Consider the following 21,212-nt stretch of genomic DNA (forward strand, 5'->3'; position numbering starts at 1 on the left):
TTGAAGAGTCGGAGGACTCCATGATAACAAATCACATACACAAACACACAGAAAAGAAATCACAAGCAAGCAAAGCAACCGGCTTGGAAGAAGAGCGAACACGACTGCTCTCCAAGGTGGTCAAAGAAAGACTGATGCATCACGAGGTTCTGGCCTGGTTGGTGACAGTTTCCACCTTGTATAGGTCGGTGACCAGTTTCCACCTTGTATATGCATGAGTTGCAGATGCCACAGATTCCTTGCTTTACAATCTTTGATTGTTTTTAACTGGCTTCCAGCTGGCTCAAGAGGATCCTATTGTTAAGACCGAAGATTTGTTCTGGGTAAGAACAAATATGATTTTAAGCAAACTTAAGTGTCTTATCTGCAACATTCCCTGTTGAGTAAGGCCTCCAGCTCATCTCTTTCTTCGTATGTTTTACCTGACCCCACTATTTCAGCCAGATATGTAACATTTCATGATAACCGCTCAGGATTTAAAGCCCCTTCTCCAGTAAAAAAATAAGAACATTAAAAAACTTTGTAAAGAAACATATTTCTCAAAATTTTAAATATGAACCTTGAAAGTACTCCTAGAAACCACACCATAAAGCTGCAATCCAAAGGTAGACACTGGCACCTTAGAAGTATCTGCTAAGATGTATGTAATCACACCTCAGTCATTAATTAAAAAAAAAAAAAAAAAAAAGGCAGGCAGGAAAAGAAAATTGAATAGCAAATGTTAGAATAGCAATGAAAAAGGGCAATCCAGTAAAAGGGAAACAATCTGAGATATTGCATAGATATCAACAGTGCTACAATTCAGAAAGCATACCTAAAAAGGGTCCAGTGGCATATGAATTGCTGAGACCAACCTTCTGTCTGATATACTAAATTCTTGTCATTCTGACATTCACATATCACAACTGTAGGTATATATATGATTGATAGGGTTGTGATGAAATAAATCATTATGCTGATAACAACACTAGGAATCAAAAGTGGTAGTTACATGGAGCTAAAGTTACGATACCATATGCACCCATTAAGTGAACTATGTAAGTATTACAATACTACTTCAAATAGCTTCATAAAATAGTAAATTAATTGAATTTATTAAATTTCATATAGAGACATACCTTAATAAACGTAATTGAAAACACAGGATTATGATCAGACTGTGTATGTATCTACTGATGAGTATGATGCTTGCTTCACTCCCAACTTGACATTTTCATAAGCATCAACATGAACCTGATAAAGAATTCTATCAGTCCATGCAGGTCTACGTCTGGAAATATAAAAGAAAGCATAACAGACAGTGTTTTGCTCAAGGGAAATAAACATTCACACTAGATTACCTGCCTTTCTACAATGCAACATTGTTACTTTACATAATTTCACATATTCCAAATGAATGTTGTTTCTTCAAGTGTCAATCTTTCAACTTGATTTTACAAGTTAAAATAAAGGAAACAACATCTGATCATTTCATTATATCAACTTACAAATGACAAGCCAGAATAGACCTGCTGCTAGTATTTCTACACTATACCTGGCCCATGAAATACGGTCTCTTAACATACCCGGTGCTAAAACAGACATGATATTTTTATAATAAGACTATTTTTATAATAAAACTAAGTTTTGTATATACTTACCCAGTAATTACATAGCTAGTTTCCACGTAATGGCAGCCTAAATTTAAATTTTGCAGATAGCGCTCCGATAGCCCAGTGTAGGTGTATAGTGCCAACCTCTAACGCCAATAATACCTAATGGTCTCATTTTGCTTTATGCACAATGCTCATCAGAGATCAGAGAGGAGGAGGGGAGGCTCTTATCATGTACAGTGGTTCCCCATATCCGTGGGGGAGTGTACCAGACCCCCCCCGCCCCTCCGAATAGTTAGAATCTGCGAATATAGTTGGAATTCACTATAAAAATGCTGAAAACGGCTTTTGGTAGGTAAGACTCAAGAACCCCCTAACCCCTAAAAATTTTATACCTGGAAGGAATTTTAATAGTTTTATCATAAAAAGTTCATTTTATGATAAAATAACTTTGATAAAAAAACCAGGAATTTCTGGATACTTCTCAGAAAAATATCGCAAATAGGCGAATTTTCCATAAATAATGGGTAGATGGCCCAGAGAGAAATGCGCAAATCCGGAGAATGCAAATATGGGGGGCCACTGTAATTACTGGGTAACAAAACTTAATTTTATTATAAAAAATTTTTGTATTTAAATGACTTACCCAGTACATAATTACATAACTGATTCTAAATTGAAAGGAGGTGGGATCATGGACATATCCTACTCCAAAACATTAAGTCATATAATGAATTTGAAATATAAAAGTTGCTAGCATTGAAAACAATGCTTGTCATTTCCTATCAGTTAGGAGAGCTACTGTAGATGGATATTACCTGTGGTTGGTACTCATCTTAACTTGGCGTGGTGGTATAGCAAGGGTCGCCTCCTATTTGGGGGGAACTTTGCAGCAAGGGAAATGCTCTGATTCCTAGCAAAGCATGATTGGTGCCTGCCCTTGCTCTGGGTACAGCACCCAAATTAAAAACCAGAAAACCCTGACACCTACACTGAAATAAAGTCAAGACCCATCCACTGAGAGTGGAGGGTGCTCCAGGTACATTGTACCCCTGGCTTTCAAACTCAGCACCTTATTGAAAAGGTGAAGAGATAGTAAGAGAACATACTGCGTTTCCTTCCACTAAAATTTGGTCCAAGATATTGAAAAATTTTGAAACTGTTGCTTATGCTTCTAGTAGTTTGATAATAATATGGCTTCAAGAGCATATGGCATCTCAAAAGTAATGAGGTAGAGGCTGTTCTGATGTACTTAGCTTCACTTCAAAGTATGCAAAAGGCACTCCACAGCACTGAGTGTCTTTTAAAAATGAAGTCCACATAAAATGGAAGACATGACATTTAGACAGAGGAAGACAGGTTCTTGCCATAATTCCCTAAGTTATTATAGATGGTTGTCTGATTCCTGTTCAGCTTAGGGAAATCCTGAAAAAAAACTCCAACTGGACAGAGAGCTCTCTATACTATTCTGAGTCTAGCCAGTGGTGCATTAAGGGGGGGGGGGGAAATCCCTGTCATGTAAGGCTCTCATGGATATGAACAACAGAAGTAGCTTTCTTTCAAATCATCATTACTAGTACCAAAAATTTTGCTTATTTAATGATTATTTCAACAAATGTACAACAACTAGTATATATTTGTGTGCATACATATACTACATATAAATATTGATATAAGTGCCCCCCCAATGAAAGATTTCTAGATCCGCCATTGGAGCTAGAGCCAGATGAGCTAGAGACAAAGGAGCTGGCAGACACTTGGAGTTTGATTTGGCATCCAGATCTTGGATAGAACCTTGAACCTTCCTGATCAGAGGTTGTACTACTTCTGCTAGAGTCAAAACCTCTCTGATTATGCACAGTAAGTCGCTAAGGAGATGGAAGACTTGGAAAGGAATGAAGTACCTCGTTGAAGAACCTGAACCACCCAAGGTTCTGCCCCCCTGCGACTCCATTCCTCCTAAAATAGTTGCAGTCTGCAACTATTCTAGTGCAAAGGACTAGAGATACACTTGGAGGAAGTCTTGATGGAAGACTTCTTAAATACTACTTTGAAGAGGGCCAAAGGTTGGGGCGGGGTCTCTTTTGAGGACATGACTTTCTTCCTCAAAAGGGTAGTTGCAGAGGTGAAAATAAAAAGCCTTGGCAGGAGCAGAAGTTGCTTGTGGATGCTACGACAACTGAGCTAGTAAGTCATGCGTCGAATTCTTCTGAAAGGCAGACAGAACCTCCCTCACAGTGCCTTGAGGGAACAATTATGACTTATTGAAGGATAAAAACAAGAGGGCCTAATTTTAAGTAACTGCAACCCCTTTGGAAGTGAAGGAACACCAAAGCTCTTGCTTTATAGGGGTTCCCCATGGCAAAAACCTAGGCTACCTGATCCAAACCGGAAATAATACAGTAGTATTTGGTCATTTCCCAGTACCACAAAACATGCTTCCACCTCACTCTCTCCCAACTTTACCTTCAACCTCACTTCTTCCCATCCAACTGATCTTCCTGCTACTGTACAATTTATTGACACTCACTGATTTCCTTTCAACATTCCAATTCACTCTCTCAACATACCTAACCACACGTGTGTTAGCTGATGATATTTGCACTCCCATGTCCACCAATTCACAGTACATACTGTCCTCCACTGATATCTACTCCCACAACCATTGTATTTCCCCTCGTGTCAACACTGACACTTGTCTCTTCCACAAATCAAACATCCTTCATTTACTTCCTTACTATCATCTTCTACTCCCAACAATTCAGATGTTCTCTCTTCAGCATTTTTTCTTTCTCATATTCCTGTTCATAGCTCTTTTTTCTACAACTCAGGTACAGTGTACCCCACTCAAACACTGCAAGTGAAATTCTTGCTCCACTGCTTTCACTCCCTCATGCAGATATACTATGGCTTCTCCCCTACGATGTGTACAAACACAATCACCTTATACTTTTTACTCACTGCCATCAAAACCTCCTGAAATGGGGCTACTCCAAGACACATCATAGCTCTTAGGCTCTTCCGATACCATTCTACATTTCACACTCCCAAACCTCCAGGTCTTTTCCAAACTTCTTCAATTACCTCCGACCTCAGTTCATTAACAATTCCAGGTACCTGTACCTTCAAACCTTCAGATTCCAAATACTATAATCTGTACCATAGGGTAAAACATCACGGCAGGCCAAACAGGCCACCTACAATCAACGCTTGCCACCCTCCGAAAAAGTACATTATAACGCGTCCTGACACCGGAGATGGGCATCAGTCGCGACTTCTTGTTGGTGAGAAACATAGCAAATGACCTCTACTCTCCTTTCGAAGTAAGTATTTTCTCCAAAGTTAGAAATTAAGGCCAAATTTTAAGATTTAAACAGAGGGTACTGAAAAGGGCGTCCACGGCAGTGGAAATCTCACCAAAACGCTTTAGAAATTTTTACTTACAACTAAAAATGTTTCGAAGATTGACGCCATCTCGATGTTTCCGGAGCCGCTTGTGTCAACAAACTTTCCATTTCCTGTGATAAATCCGCACACCACTTGTACCCACAGACGCTGGGGCACTTTCATCACAACAATCGAAACACGGTTTCTCACCAGCAAACAAGTAGGAGTAAACAACTGTTTGGTAGATGACGAGAAGCGAGCTCTTAGCTAATTTTTAAATAATAGTAAAACATCAATATTTTACATATTTATGATGATTAATTTGAAAATATTCGTTATTGAAAAAGTAACTCGACTCTGACTCAGATTTAAGTAAATTATTTTTCTGAATTAGAACGTTCTTTTAAGTTCTGTATTATGACGTCACGACATCTTGACTTTCGTACCTATTGTAAATAATTGCTATATCAAAACGGTTTTTGCAGAACAGTTTACCAGTTATTCATGCAGATTGTTATCAGCTATTCATGTAATTGTTATAATCGTAATGCGCATATATATCTTTATTATTTACTTTTTGGATATATGAAGAAGTTTTACTGCCAGATTACCGCCGTAGTGTGACGCAATCGTTTTCGGTCCCTGGGCCTCTGTCTGTTTTCGCAATCATAAGAAATTATGGGGCCGAATTTGCAATGACCAGAAAGTCGTTAAAAGAGGAAAGTTAGCATTGAGGGGCATATGTTTTGACTGAGAAAAATACAAATTTATTCAATAGCTAGCTTGTAAAAAATACTTGGTTATAAAAACTTGATTGACAACTAAGCAGCATGTCTACTATGGGTTTCAGAGACTGCAAGCACGTTTTTGGGCAATACCTATTTCTGTAACGAACACTCGTAACAGAACGAGATTTTGCTATAGTGCATTACACCCAGTGCCGTAATTTATAAGGGTATCGTGAATCACTAATCGTAAAGAATAACGACACTTGTCCTTGTACCAAGAGACAAAACTCCATTATGCAGAAATGGATATGAACACGCGTAAAAAGCTCCACCTACCCCAGGCCCCCCCTTCCATCGCCACCCCTTTCCTTCTCTGTTCCTGTGCCTTCCTTTCTCTCTCTCTCTCTCTCTCTCTCTCTCTCTGTTGCCATTCGGTTTGTGTTGACCCTCCAAACTGGGTATAAGACTATACACAAAACGTTGAAATGCTAAGAATGGCAAAATCATCATTGCCACATTAGTGGAGGCTTCACACATACGCCGTTTCATTATTATAAACTGTTTCCATGAATTCTAGTTGTCATAGTAATGCAATAATGATAAAATTGCTTTAATATTTATGTACGTATATATACTTCCAATACATAGCCTAATTTCATTGGAAGTATATATACGTACATAAATATTAAAGCAATTTTATTTTTCATTATTGCATTACTATGACAACTAGAATTCATGGAAACAGTTTTATAATAATGAACGGCGTATGTGTGAAGCCTCCACTAATGTGGCAATGATGATTTTGCCATTCTTAGCATGCAAACATTAAAGGTTACATTTATTTCTGGCATACGATTATTAAGAAATTCAAAATACTAATATAGACTAAAATCAATGAAAAGTGCTAGCAAAAACAAAAAAGCAAAAAAAAAAAAAAAAAAATATGTATATAATTCAGTTATCCGTAGTCGTTCCTCTATGCACGTATCCGTAGTCGTTCCTCTATGGTTTTCGGCAGCCAGATGTACGAAAACGTTAGAAACATTTGATTGTATCTACTTTAGAAATATCTGTAATTTTTGGGGGTAATTTGGTTGCAAAAAAGGGATAATATACATGAATTAAATCAAAATTTTTAAATAAAGTAAATTTAAACTAAATAACGAGTAAAATAAACAATTTAGGGAATAAAACTTTGCAGTTTCGTCGTCTGTCGTCATCTGCTGTTCGTAACTGTGTTTGTGGCGCGCGCGCTTAGAAACCAGGAACAGCAACGGGTTTAAAGTGCAATGTGGGGTGAACTGAGACCAAAATGTGTATAATAACAATCAAATAAGCACTGTGGAGTTTCAGTTGCGATGGCAGTAAGGATAAAAACCACCGATTACAAGATAAGAATGAATTCAGTTTCAACCATAACCCCGGGAATAACAGGTTTCATACTTTCACTAATATAGGCAACAAAATGTTGTTTTTATTGTGCTGATTACAACTGCAATCTTGAGTAAGATCAAATAAATTTTGTTACCTATATACGCTAACATTGTTCAAATGAGTGCTGGGAAGGCTGGGGAAAGATGGTGGCCGTCACTGATCAGAACCTTCTATGCAACGTAACCGCCATATTGGATTTCAAAACTGCCTTGAAAACATATTTTACGAAGAGCTCACATGCTTATTTTAGTTCGTATGGGGCTTTCATATATCACATTATGTTGACGAAACTTCAGTCTTTTAAATGGTATGCTTAGAGTTGCAATTGTATTCTTGTTTCACCAATTAAATATCGAGTGAATAAGACCCGTCCACCGTGATGAGGGTTGGCCTGCCGTGGTGTTTTACCATAGATGTTCAAACATCAAGTCATCATCCCCCTTACTCTCACATACTACTAACAATCCTCTGGCAGATACTCTGGTCTTATGTCTTTCATTTTCTGTTCTTTCCTTTCCCCAGGTAGCCTAGAAATCAACTCTGCAATAACATTCCTTTTTACCTGGGATACATTCCACCACAAAATCACCACTCAATCCCCTGCAGTTAGTGCAATTCTAGCATCCACTCCCTTCATTTTCTGCAGATACACTAGAGGTCGATTGTCCATATGTAACACAAACCTCACACCATACAGAAACAGTTGTAAAGCTTTCGCACAAAATGCGTGCAGCCATTTCTTCTCTTCTCAGTAGTTAGAATTTTTTCATTTTCGCCCCCCTCCTGCTGAAACTAAATGCCTTACTTGACATAATGCTATCACCTCTTTGTTGGCTTTCAATTCCTCCTCACTACTTGCTTTTGCATCAAACATCCACATCGACACTCCACTTGCATTTGTATACACTTCTAACTTAATGGCATCTTTATCATAGTCAGGGTATGCCAACTCCACTCCTTCATATTTCCTCTTTTCAACTTCTCTCTTCCACATCCTTCATCATTTCCTCTTTCAACTTCTCAAATACTTTCACATCTTTTCATCCTCACGACTGTACTCTTCTTACAGTCTGTCCATTCTGACAACAGCTTTGCAATCCTGAACAATCTTCCATAAACTTCCTTCCAAACTCAATCAATCCCAAAAATCCACGCCACTTTCGCACAGTCCTAGGCTAAGGGAAATTTCTCACTTTCTCCACAAATTTTTCCGCTTTTCATACACCTGACTCACTCACCTTATGACCCAAAAACTCCACTTCTTCCATGAACCACTCACACTTACTCACCATTGACTTTCACCCCACTTCCTTCCCTAGCTTCTTCAACACCACTCGCATCAATCTCATGCTCTTCCATGGTCTTACTCATACCGAATGTCATAAAGAAACACCAACACATTTTCGTGGGGAAAACCGCTCAGTACCACATTCATGGCTCTTTGGAAATGCAGCTTGGTGGGTCATTAGCAAATTCCAAAACTGAGATTGCAGGACTGATACAGTTTTTTTATAGTTGAGGAGAGCAGTTTATTTGCCTACAATCTTCTGCCACTGGCATCTGATAATACATAACCCTTACCAGACTCATTTTGTAAACACCTTCACCCCATGCATACTGTATACACAATTGGATACCACACACATACGGAATCCTTTTCTTTACTGTTATTTCATTTACTCTCCGATAATCAATACACATTCTTAAGTCTTCCATCAGGCTTTCTTACCAGCACAATCGGACTACTCCAAGCACTCTTACTGGGTTCAATTACTCCTATCCTTTCTAATTCCTCACACTGCTGTTCAATCTCTCACATTGCCGGAGGAGGAAAATGTCAGTCTACGATAAATCAGCAAGTCGTCAGTCAGTTGAATACAGAACTCCAGCAACCTGGCTGTCCCAAAGTCCTCATTACCTTGACTCAACACAACCTTTCTTTCCCACAACAGCTCATACACCTGCTCTTTCTCGTACTCTCTCAACTTCTTATTCACTCTCACCTTTTCCCTTACCTTTTCTTTACTCCCCTCTTCTGAATTTTCCCCTTTGGCCATCATATCATACCCCTTAACATATTTATTATTACTCAAATCAACCACACTTCTTAAGCTTCCCAATGTATCAGCCAGATGTATTCCTCTCCACCTTTTCTTTTTCACATCCCCACACACCTGTAAACACACCTTTGGGTCCTTTACATCCATAATTCCATAAAAAACATGTGTGACGCACCATATTTCATAGCATGCAGAGCTACCATCTATTATGAATATTTCACCCAAACTTTCTGCGCCAACTCAAACACTGGTTCTCCATCCTACTTTCACACTGCATACACACTCCAAATCTATTGGCAATGGTACGTCCTCCATCTCATACACCTCCACTCCAGAAACCAACTTTAAACTTCTCCATCCTCCTCCACATACAACTTCACACTCTTCTTACCCCATTTCATCTTCAAAAATCAAAATTTTTAAAAGTAAATTACATTTTTTCTAAATATAGTACAAACCTGAGGTCCTTTACAATAGGAATTACAAGTGGTGTAACTGGGATTAAGGCCGTTAAATTCTTTAACAAGGTAGTTAGGCAGTAACTACCACCCGGTGGGCAGGGAGACCCACCTCCCCAGACATAAACACTCCAATTTACTTTTGGCCCATATTTCAGACTGAGGGGTGGCATGAGGTGGGCAATTATTGTAAAGGACCTCAGGTTTGTATAGTTAGGAAAAACTTACAGAAACTGTGATTTGTTCCTACAAGATATAATATACAAACCTTCTGTCCTTTAGAATAGGAAGACTCATTGATTGGAGGGAGGAGTCTGAGCGAGTCCCTAGAACTGACAGGAGTTCAGGACACCTGGGCAAATCCTCCTGGTCAAAAGTGTGAGGAGGAGTGCCCTGCCTCTGACACATTGACCGGAGTCTGAGAACTGGAAGATCAAAAGTCAGACCTTTGGGCCTTTTCAAAATGATTGCGGAATTGTAACTCATACAAAAAGCAGGGAAGAATATAAAGAGCCGGAGGCATTAAGGCAAAAGAAGAGATGTTCCTGCCTTATTGCCCACATCTCCTTCCTCCCTTTGCTAGAGGGAGGAGTGGAATTCTTCTATGATTCTGATAAGAAACTAGAAAGGAAACTCGATGTGTAAGCTTACCTCATCGAACACCTGAATAGCCAGTGTAAGTTCGAGTCCTATTTTCAACCCGAAGGAAGAGAAGTAGAAGGACGGGGAGAGGGAAGGAGGAAAGACCAGCCACTCTTGCATCCTTCTTACTTCTAGCACTGCACACCATACGCAAGAGATGCAACTTGTCCTCTCGAAGGAGCTGAGTAAGCAAACACAACTTGTTGAGTATCCACCACATGTCCAAGGAAAAGGTGTTCCAAGGACCTGTGGGTAACTACCCCAAGGAAGAAAATAATGTGGTCCTCATGGGACTACATCTATCGTCTATTCCAACAAATTCTTCAGAGTGTGATGAAGACCAAGCCACTGGCACTGTGCGCTCTTGGGAAGAACATACAGGTGGCATAGCTATCTGTAGAGATGAAGCCTGCATTCTCGAAAGACTCAAAAGGAGCCATATCCTCAGACACTTCTTCATTGGCAAGCCCATAGTGGAGAAAGGAAATCAACATCCAATGAAGGGTGACAAGTCTCCACAGAGCCAACAACCCATCAACAGGACAAATTAATGATGGATCTGGATCAATAAATACATTCCAAGACATAGAGGATCAAGAATGATTTGACCCATCAAAACAGACGTCGAAATATTCTACATCCAAGACATAGTAGCGACATGAAAATCCACCTTTTGAAGGGTTATGTTGAAGATGATCCATGCAACACATCAATCCTCTTTGCCACTGCCGGATGGAGACAGTATGCAGTCTTAACAAACAAAAGCTGTCTGATGACTCTCATAAGAGTTTGTATGTCCCAAACAGAGTCAAAAGCCATTCAGAGGCCTGGCACCCTGGGATGGCAAGACCAAGAAAAAGTTTCTCATAAGTAGTAGAATCTCAACTGAAGAGATGCAATACCTGCAGACCTGCTTCATTCTCTAATGAGAAAGAAGCGAAGGGTTGCAAGCTGGCCGAAGGGGACGTTTCTATGGCCCCGATACAACAGGAAACCAAAGTTCATGTCGAACTGGTAGTTCCCTAAAATGGGAACACTGGAGAGGTGGAGTTCAAACTTCTGTGACATCCATCCTGAACAGATTGAACGTACATTCGGTGAGATCCTAAGATCGAACCACGAACATAGTCTCTCGTATTTGTTTGAACTCTGGGGAGTAGACTCAGTAGAGTTCCTCTTATTCCAACACTAGTCCTGGTGTAACCCAGGAAGTAGAGGGGAAAAAAAAAAAAGAGGAGGAGTGACCCTTCTTGCACACTCTTCTCTGAACTTGTGGTGATCATAGCAATGCATAGAGTAGGAAAATGTATTTGCCTCAGCAAAAAACATTTCCTGAAGGGAGAGCAAAGGTTCTCAACTCACCAAACTAAGCATTCTTTCCTACAGCTGGTTCATTTGTGGGAACACAAGTGAGATTTGAGCGGAGTTAAATGCGCCAAAGGTTGGAGAGAATTTGCCATGTCTTGCTACGCATCTGTCTTCTCCATGATCGAACCTCACAAAGAGGACTGTTCAGAGAACCACCTCCTAGCTTCCCCAGATGCCTTGTCCCGAGGGACAGCAACATCAACATTGACACCTGAGGAAGAGCCATTCCTGGCTTTCACAGGTGGGTCTGAGTCGCCAACGCAGCTCGGTCCCTCCTCTCACCCTGTGCCACTGTCGCAACAGAGAAGACTCCCCATTACTGACTGTGGGTGTACGACTCCCTTTGGAGGTTGTATACTCAGGGTAACTTGTGAACAAATACCTGACACAGCTCCGGTTCTATGTGCCCTTGGAACCAAAGACAGGAGAACGAACCTGGGTCCAAATTCCTGGGGCTCCCGAGACACCAGATCCTGGGGACAGAGCCACTGTTCCCACTCCTGAAGGAGCAGGAGAGCCGATGAGAGAGCCAAATGCTTCCTCCCTGGGGGAAGGATGCAGACCCTTAAAAGTCTCGAGTCAAGACTTCTTAGGGGGTGGAGAAGCTCCCTTCCTCTTCTTAGGCTGGGAACCCTTCGAAGAGGGAGGTAAGGAGGCGTCAAAGAGAGGTAAGGAGGTATCGGAGGATGATGCTGAAGACGAAGACGACGACCCCTTCTGTGGACCTTGATAGTCTGACAAGATCACACCAGGACTGCAACATGGGAAAGGAGGGTGCCATGCCATGGCAAGGGACCGCATTGATCAAAAGCAGAGAGTTCGTTTGGCAGAGCCAAGAACTCAACTCGGCAGCGCTGGGCTGGCAAGCCGAGTCAAGTGAACTAAGCAGGCCATCACCACATAATTATGGATGGTAATCGTCAGGAAAGAATTATCACTTCTTCCCAGTTAACTCTTCTCATTGGGGGTGATGCTCTAAGAAGAAGAATAAAGAGGGATTATGTGTCTGCTGTCCAATGTGTTCGGACCGTAGGGTTCAAGATACGAGGACAGGACTTGAATATGCACCAAGATGTTGGCATGCAGTACCAAGCCTTGCATAGAACTCAAACCAGACTGAAGAGCAAACTCTTCTGTACTAGTAAAGACTTTTCTCACTTCCCAAGTACTCATGATAGCAAGTGCTCAGTGAGTGCTAGAATTCGCAAGAATTCCTGTGCTCAGCGCGAGTCTCAACTCTTGTAAGACAATAATCAGGCGAGACTGGTACAAGGCTCGCCTGGTGCTTGGCAACATGATGAAGCCAAGCAGCTGGCAAGCCCGAACAAAACCAAGGGATCCAGGCTCTCAGCGAGACTCTCACCCGAATGTTTGGAAATGAAGAAAACCAAAACACTCTGAGAACGCCGAAAATTCCATGGAATTCCAGCACTCAGCAAGACTCCCAATTCTTGTAACAACAATGATCGGGAATTTCCATCTCGCCCGAGTGTTTGGAAATCATAGAAGACCATAACACTCGGAGAGTGCCAGAAATTCCAAGGAATTAAAGCATTCGGCAAGACTCCTGAATTTCGTTAAACAATCCTCAAGGAGGGGTCCCTCTTCAACTTCCGTAGAAATCAAGGAGGAACAGGTATTAAAACGAGTCCTATATGCGAGCATTTAAGACTGAATTAAGAGTGTAATTCAACAGAATATGCACTCGAGGCTCCCAAAATGCAAAACCCCAAAGGGACTGCGGATTGGAATATGCCCAAAGGACAGAAAGAGCCAGGGAAAACTCAGTCTTTAGGTGTTCGAGTCCTGAGAATCGGAACACCAGGTGTCAAGACGGTGAAAAGTCTCTCCATCACTGACAGAAGTTCCTTCCTTATCAACGTGGCCTTACGTTCAGTGGGACCCTAGTAGCCCTCCAGGAACGTAGGCCACTGACGCTGAATCCTGCAGGAGACACTGCAGGACTCCTCCCATTCACCTCACCCCTCCTGACGTTGCCCAAGGAATCATGTAGAGGGAATAGGAGAGGAGGATCAGATGCTCTCATTCCTCCTTACAGCAGCACTGTCAAAAGGAATGAGCCATGCTTTGTCACCACAGCGACGTGGGTCTGGAGAGAGTGGTTGCCTTGGTGAGACACTTTCCTGAGGAGAATGCAGAGGTTCTTGTTGATCTGTAGCAGTGCCACTGCTAGCAGCGGCGCACCTGGCGAAAGCCAGTTCTGTCTTTGCAGGTGTGTCCAAGCTGCGGTTGGTCCATTCTCTCACTCTGCACCACTCTCATCGAAGAGAAGACTCCTCATCACTGACTGTGGATATGGAGCTTGTACATTTGGAGAAACTCGTAAGTCTCTCAAACAGCCCTGGTACCAGAGACAGGAGAACAAACTTTGGTTCAAACTCCTGAGACTCCCGAAACACTGGACCCTGGGGACAGCGTCACGGTCCCAGTCCCAAAGGAGCAGGTGAGCCAACGAGTGAGACAACTGCTTCCTTCCCAGGGAAAGGATGCAGACCCTTAAAAGTCTTGTGTTGAGAATTCTTAAGGGGCAGAGAAGCTACCTTCATCTTTTTAGGCCGGGAAGCCTTCGAAGAAGAAGGTGAGGAGGCGTACGACGACGACGAAGACAAAGACATCGACACTTTTCAAGACCTCTTCTTCCTTGACTTCTTCGCTAGCTCCCGCAGGACTTCTTCTCATGATGAAGCAGAGTCATCGCAAAAGTAGAGTTAACAACCACAAGGTAGCTGTGTAGATGCTGTCCAGTGATGAAACACCAGGATAACAGGAGCAAACAAATATAATTTTTTCAGCTGGGGAACCATACACACACTCGAGAGCCAATGTCACAGCATGCTAATGAGTCACGGGTACAATTCCGAGGGTCAGGATAGCCAACACGAAGAGATATCCAGCCATCCACTGCTGTAATCTACTATCGTTAACTGTTAGCCTGCAGTAAAAATTAAATGTGATTAAAAAGAAGGATACGCCTTTCACACCAAAGGGCACTGCCCTCCGAAACAAGAGGAAATCCCTCAAACATCAACACCACATGCCCCCTTCTTTGTCCAATTAGTTAGCAAAAGGGGTGAAGGAGAAGGGAGAATACCAGGAGAGAAAAATAAAGGACAAACCTCCGACGTTTCTTCCTGGTAAATTCTTCAAAGTGCAAGCATAATGTCAAATAAATATACCGTCACACCCTTACATTAAAGGGTGAGAATAAGTGATAAGGGTGTAGATACAAATGAACTGCCTGTGAGAGATGGGTTGTAAGTGGGACTTCTGTTTAGGGGAACGAGTAGATACGTAGTTGTTCATGTGTTAGGGTAGAATGTGGGGAAGTGTTACTGAAAGCATTGATTGATACTGGTTGCAGGGGAAAGGGGAAAGGTGGCTAGCAAGGCTTATCACAAAAAGTGGGTTTGTATATTAATCATTAATATCGAACACAGTATAGTATTCAAAACATTTTAGAAACAATAAAAGAAAGACCCCACCATGAAGTCATGATTAATGACCAGTCAGCAAGAGCTCAAAAAATACATCTCTCGAAGACAGTTCCAAGTAAATTGGAGTGTTTATGCCCAGCCAGGCAGGTCTCCCCACCTACTGGGTGGTAGTTACTGCCTAACCATCTTGTTAAAGAATTTAACATCCGTAATCCCTGCTACACCGCTTGTAATTGCTATTGTAAAGGACCAAGGGTTTGTATACCGTGTAGGAACAAATGCATACTCCAGTAACATATACGGTACCTCTCATTCACTCTGTCGACAATGTAAATATAAAAACTCCTCCATCTTTATTCCTGCAACAGTAACCGACTCGGCAAACCTTGCATACACCTCCACTTCCAATCCTCCAATCCCTGTTACATATCCAGCACATTCCTGACTTTGTGCTATGTTTTCTTTTATTTTCTCATATGCCTTTCTGAAAACCACATTTCCACTACAACCAGTACCAATCAATGCTTTCAATAACATTCCCCCAAATTCTACCCTAACACATAAACAACTATGTATCTACTCGTTCCCCAAAACAGACATTCCCACTTACAAACCCTTCTCTAACATGCAGTTCATCTATCCCTTCAATACCCGAGGCTCTCCAAGGTAAACCCTGTTCATACTTAGTTTCCCTGGGCTTGTGGTTTGCTACAGCAGACTTCCTTCACATGACCCTACATTCCACATCCTTCACACTTACTCAGAGGAATCTTACATGTCCTGGCAAAATGCCCACTCTTTCCAGTTTCCACAGTGACTTCCATTTACTCCTACTCTCCTTCCACTAGGGCAGTCTCTCATACGATGCCCCACCTTTCTGGAGCCGAAACACTTCAACTCTTTCACTTGCAGGCAGTCCGGCAAAATATGTCCTCTCTTCCCACAGCCGAAACCCTCGCCATTGGCCCATCTAGAATTTGCTTTCACATGCCCAGTTCATCTACACCTTTAACACTCCTTATCACTACTACTCATTCCCATCTGACTTCCCCTCATTTTTCCATTTGCTCTATTTACACTTCCACTCCTAAGCCACTTTTGGCCTCTGCTCTAGCTCCTTTTCCCATTATTTCCCACATTCACTTGTAGAGTTTTTCCTCCTCTTTCCATCCGATCTCTCCTACGCTCCTTCAACAAGGCTCGCATCACACTTGGCTCCTCACTCACCACAGTGTCCTTACATGTCCTTCCATTTACAACTTCAGACCCAACATAGAACTCTTTTGATTCATCATCACCTACTCCCAGATCTTCTACGATCTTGAAAACAACCTCCCAATTTAAGCTCTTCCCTGACCAACACTTCTGATCTCTTTTCTTCTCATTAAAAATTAAGCTTTCCTCATGGATGGTGGCCAAGAACTTCCACATGAGGTGTTTGTTTTCCTCAATTCCTTCCTCTCCATAATTCCTTCTGGCCCAATGCTTCTAGCCTACATATAAGCCCACTTCTTCCCCAACCTTCATTTTTGCCTCCTCAAACTTATCGTGCTTTTTGTAGACCACACTCCCTTTCATTCTTCCCAACTGGCCAATCACTCTTGTTTTGACTGACTCATAACCTGACTCACTCTCACACATATTTCTATATCACATCTTCAACCACCCATCCAGGAACTCTACCACTGTTCAGGTAAAAGGGGAGCACATCACTCTACCCCGTCAGACTCAGCAAACTGCCAAAAAAAAAAAAAAGCAATACCTTCTCTCCTACACATCCATAAATAACATGGCATAGAAAAATAATAATAAATCAATCACATATACTGTACATACCCAACATTCAGCCCATCACAATGCCAGTCCAGCAAGTGTAGGTTCAAGTCCAATTCTCAGCCTGAAGGAAGAGAAGTAGGAGAACAAGAAAGGAGGAGGAGGACAGGCCAGTCACTCTCGAATCCCTCTCACAACCAAAACCACACACCTTAGGCAAGATGCAACTTACCCTCTTAAAGGAGCCCGGTAAGAAGTAACTTGTAGTGCAGCCACTACAGGTCCAAGGAGAAAGAACCTGGGGACTGCCTGTACTGGGTAAGTCACTTATACAAAATAATGGTGCAAGATGTTTTAGTAAAGCCAATGAAACGAATGCTGAACTCTCTTAAAAGGAGATCCAACCTAGTAATTAACCACTGTTTTTCATATTTTTTATGTGTAACCAACTCTACTCACACAACAAGTAAAAAATAACAGTTTACTTCCTGCAAAGACACATACGTAGATACTGGTAGCAGAAAAAAAATATTCATTTGTGTGAAAAGATTGTACTACTAGAAAATTAACTACTAATACAAGAGGACAGAAGGAAAACATTGTACTTTAACCCTTAGTGGACTGATCCCCTCATAGGAGTAGCAATACATACTAACAAGTTTTTGTTAGTGAACAGATCCACTCATAGTGAGCATCAGAATCACGTGCCATTGATTTTAAGGAATCGGGCGGAAAAGTTTCTATTACTTCTATAGCCCATAAATTCATTAATGGCAACTTTTAGACAACTTTTAGACTGGCTAAAATCAAGAAGCAGACATCTCATAAGATTGTTGTGATTTTGACTCCAAGGGAACAAGTACTGCCTCTATCTCTCTCACATCACGTCCCGGTCCGAATCAGAGGCGTTAACCTTCTGCAAGACTGACTGAATGTGCCCCAACAAAGGAAGCTGAAGAGATGATTTTGGGTCCTGAGTAGCTCCCACTAAGGATTCCAAGCAAGAAGGAGTGTAAGATGACCGAGCCCGAGTCCTACTTTCCAAATTGTTAAACCCATAAATGAGATCAACAACTTCCAAAAAGGAAGACAAAACTCTTGCGTGTCTCCCTCCTCCTGCTCTGGCAACGGAGACCGACAATGAGAAGGATGTGCAGGCTCCTCTAAGGCACCTTCCCCACTAAAATTAACGTAAGGGTTAGCAGCCAAACAACCCGAATCCCCAAGTAACCTGTCTGGGCTGGGTTCATGCATCGGCTTCCAAGACAAACCCACTACAACACTAGGAACATCACTTATCCCAACAGATGATTCATTAACATGTCCATGAATAGACACGGGTGTGGCGGACGTACGGACATGAGATGGGGGAGGAATCCCAAACACTCAAGATCAAAGGAGAATCCCCTAGAGTCGAACTCTTGGAAGCACCAGTGAGAGAGGCCAGGCAAACACTCCTGCTGCACCAACTCCGCAACTCACTACTTGTGACCCCTCTTGACAGGCACCTTGAGATCCTTATGGCGACGAATAGGCCTTGGAGAAGAGGGAGCACTTACATCATGTCACGGGCAGGGAAGGTCGCAACACGCTCGCGATGTGCATGGACAGGGGAGGTTGCAACACTCTGGCGATATGCATGGACGGTGGGGGGTGAACACACCTGTGATTCAAGGCAGAGGACGAAGCATCTCCTGCAGATTGCACACGGGAAGGAACACTAACACTGCCCAAAACACCAACACTCTCGGGAACATGTCCGTGTTGTTCCTCCCTCGTAGGCAAAGAAAGGACAAAGTCCTTAGCCTTCCAACGATTGACGCGCCAACGGGTCCGTAGAGGGGGAAGAGGGAGAGGAAGACAGCACTGGTTTCTTATGTGAACTCTTTCTCAGGAGCGGGGACAAAACAACACGTTTCCTACCAGTCCTCCCAACCAATAAGGCAGCCAACTTCACACCCAAAACAGAGTCCAACCTCTGAAGCGCTGCCTGGCATATGACCTCAGACTGATGTGCGCGGAGAAGGTTTCTGATGACAAGGAAGGGAGATGTAGCAAACTGGGCAGCAGGGATGATGTCACGGCTGAGAGAGGCAGATCAGAGGAGATGACTGGGAGAGACGTCATCGATGGGAGTGACGTCACAAGTGGTGGTGACGTCACGGCTTCCCCTCGGTGCGAGGGGGAATCAGACGCCACTGGCAGAGGAATACACAAAGTCGGATCCCGAGACGTCATCAACATGGGCTGACGACTCTGACTCGAAGAAGCAGCAGCAGACACTGGCGGAGCAATACAAGACGGCCAACCTCAGCTACCTATGAAGACGAGGCCGGGAGGAGGGGGGATGGCCTGGCCAGTCTGGGGAGGGGGGGTCCAAGCCTCCACAAAATGCGCTAGCAATCCCTCCAAAGACGGGGGACCCCCTAGCCCGAGCGTCTTCCAAATCGCTGCCATTTGGATGCCTCCGACTCTAGAAGAAAAGAGATTGATGAAAAAGCCTCACCCTTCTCGGGAATCAAATTAACTCCTGAGGAAGAAGGGGCTACATTACAAACATCAGCCTGGTGGCCTCCCGATACTTCCAGCGACGAATCAATGGAAGAAAAGGAAGGAGACGCAGGAACGACGCTACTATGGGGGGTTGACTACTGCAGGGAGACGAAACATCGGGAAGAGGCCGAAAAACCCTCCCGAGTAAGAAGAGTTGAAACCCCCGATGTTCTCTCTTGCAAAAATTAGAACACACCTACTGCACGTTATGTGGGGGTAAGTCGCTGCCGAAGCCAAAAACGAGAACACTGAAAACCTGGGACTCCGGGGCACATACGTTAATGCCGAGAGGAGGCAGAAGCAGCCATAATATCAGCCAACACACACACACTAAACACAAGCGAAACGGGCAATGAACCGGGAAAAGGCCAAGAGAGGTTAACACGACTCTCACCCAGGCGGTCAAAGAAACGACTGGTGTAGCAGCGTGGTCCTTGATCAATCCTCACCCAAGCTATGAATGCGTTGCCAGATATCACCAGTTCCCTTGCTTTTATCTGCTTTTTAACCGGATCCAGCTAGGTGCTAGAAATTACCCTATTGTTAAGACTGAAGGTTTGTTTGCATATGAACAATTAAAAATAAAATAAAGTATTTTTTTTATGAAAAACATGTACAACTTGACAATTGTCTTGTAAAAGAAGCCCCACAAGGAATTATAAAACTGTCATTTTCAGCTCTTAGGGTTAAAAGTGCTTTTCACTTACGATAAATCATATGTTGAGCTCCCTTCCTGGTATTTATATGTTGGGGGGAAAGTTATGGATCCTTCTTTCAGCATAGAGAATGCTTCTCCATTCTTCTGAGCCTTGTGCACATCATCCATGTCATAAAGCTTCTCTAAGTCACCCATCTGCTACTCGCTTAGAAATGATCTCACTAGTTAAAGTGTTATCAAGTCTGAAGTTTAAGTCTCCAACCCAAAACACATAGCTGAGAAAGAAAACAAATGTTAAGAAAAATGAAAGCAATAAAATTTAACAAAGAGTAATTTTTTATTAATGAGGTACATTCCACAATTAATACTAGCTCATCTCCACTGAAAATGTGTATCTACCACAATCAAGATTTTTTCCACACACTGTTCTTGTTCAATTACTAATAATAATAGTTGTTGTATCTATTATTCACATTCAAGAATATATGAACACCATAATATGATACAAAAGCCTTTAAACTTCTACATTTCCTCCAACATTTTTAGGATAGGCTTCCTTCTGTAAACACATGAAAAACTCTTGCCTTTCTTGGTGAGATCCAAAACCAAACAAACCTATGGGGGAGCCTATCATATAAACTCCACCCCTTTCAGGAGAGATCCAAATCAACATATTACATTAGGACTCACTCTAGCCTATACAGGAAGATCTTTATACAGTCTCAGTTCCAATTCAATGTTTGTAGAAGTATGAGTATCCAATAGCGTGACAAAATTGAAAAATTGCAATCTATATGTAAATTAATAATGGAATACTGAAGCAGTGAAGTTCCAGTAATACCTCAGTAACCATACTCCAAAACAACAGATTTTACTCAATAACAGACTCCCAACTGCTGAATTCTCAAGTATAAAATGAGTTTTCTTTACATATAATATAAATTTTCATAATAAAATATATTATTTGGATACTTACCTACTGTCAAAGTTAGCTTATATCTCCACGCCAATAAGGTGAGTCGGCATTCAAACAAAAAAATTGAATGGCTGCCCAGGTGACTGTCTAGTTCACATGTTCTCCACCAGGTGTTTGGAATGTTTTAG

The 21,212-nt window shown here is 42.2% G+C and overlaps 1 protein-coding gene across 1 annotated transcript in view; it reads right to left on the minus strand.

Moving 5' to 3' along the window:
- Window positions 1–1,140: 1,140 nt before the first annotated feature.
- LOC135209960 (phosphatidylinositol 4,5-bisphosphate 5-phosphatase A-like) overlaps window positions 1,141–21,212 on the minus strand; it is a 77,192-nt gene continuing 57,120 nt past the window's right edge. The window contains 3 exon segments of the mRNA XM_064242686.1: window positions 1,141–1,270; window positions 20,158–20,300; window positions 20,302–20,383. Of these exon segments, the coding sequence (XP_064098756.1) occupies window positions 1,153–1,270; window positions 20,158–20,300; window positions 20,302–20,383 (343 nt within the window). The 3' untranslated portion in view covers window positions 1,141–1,152.

The sequence above is a fragment of the Macrobrachium nipponense genome, chromosome 39 (assembly GCF_015104395.2).
Source record: "Macrobrachium nipponense isolate FS-2020 chromosome 39, ASM1510439v2, whole genome shotgun sequence".
Lineage (NCBI taxonomy): Eukaryota > Metazoa > Arthropoda > Malacostraca > Decapoda > Palaemonidae > Macrobrachium > Macrobrachium nipponense.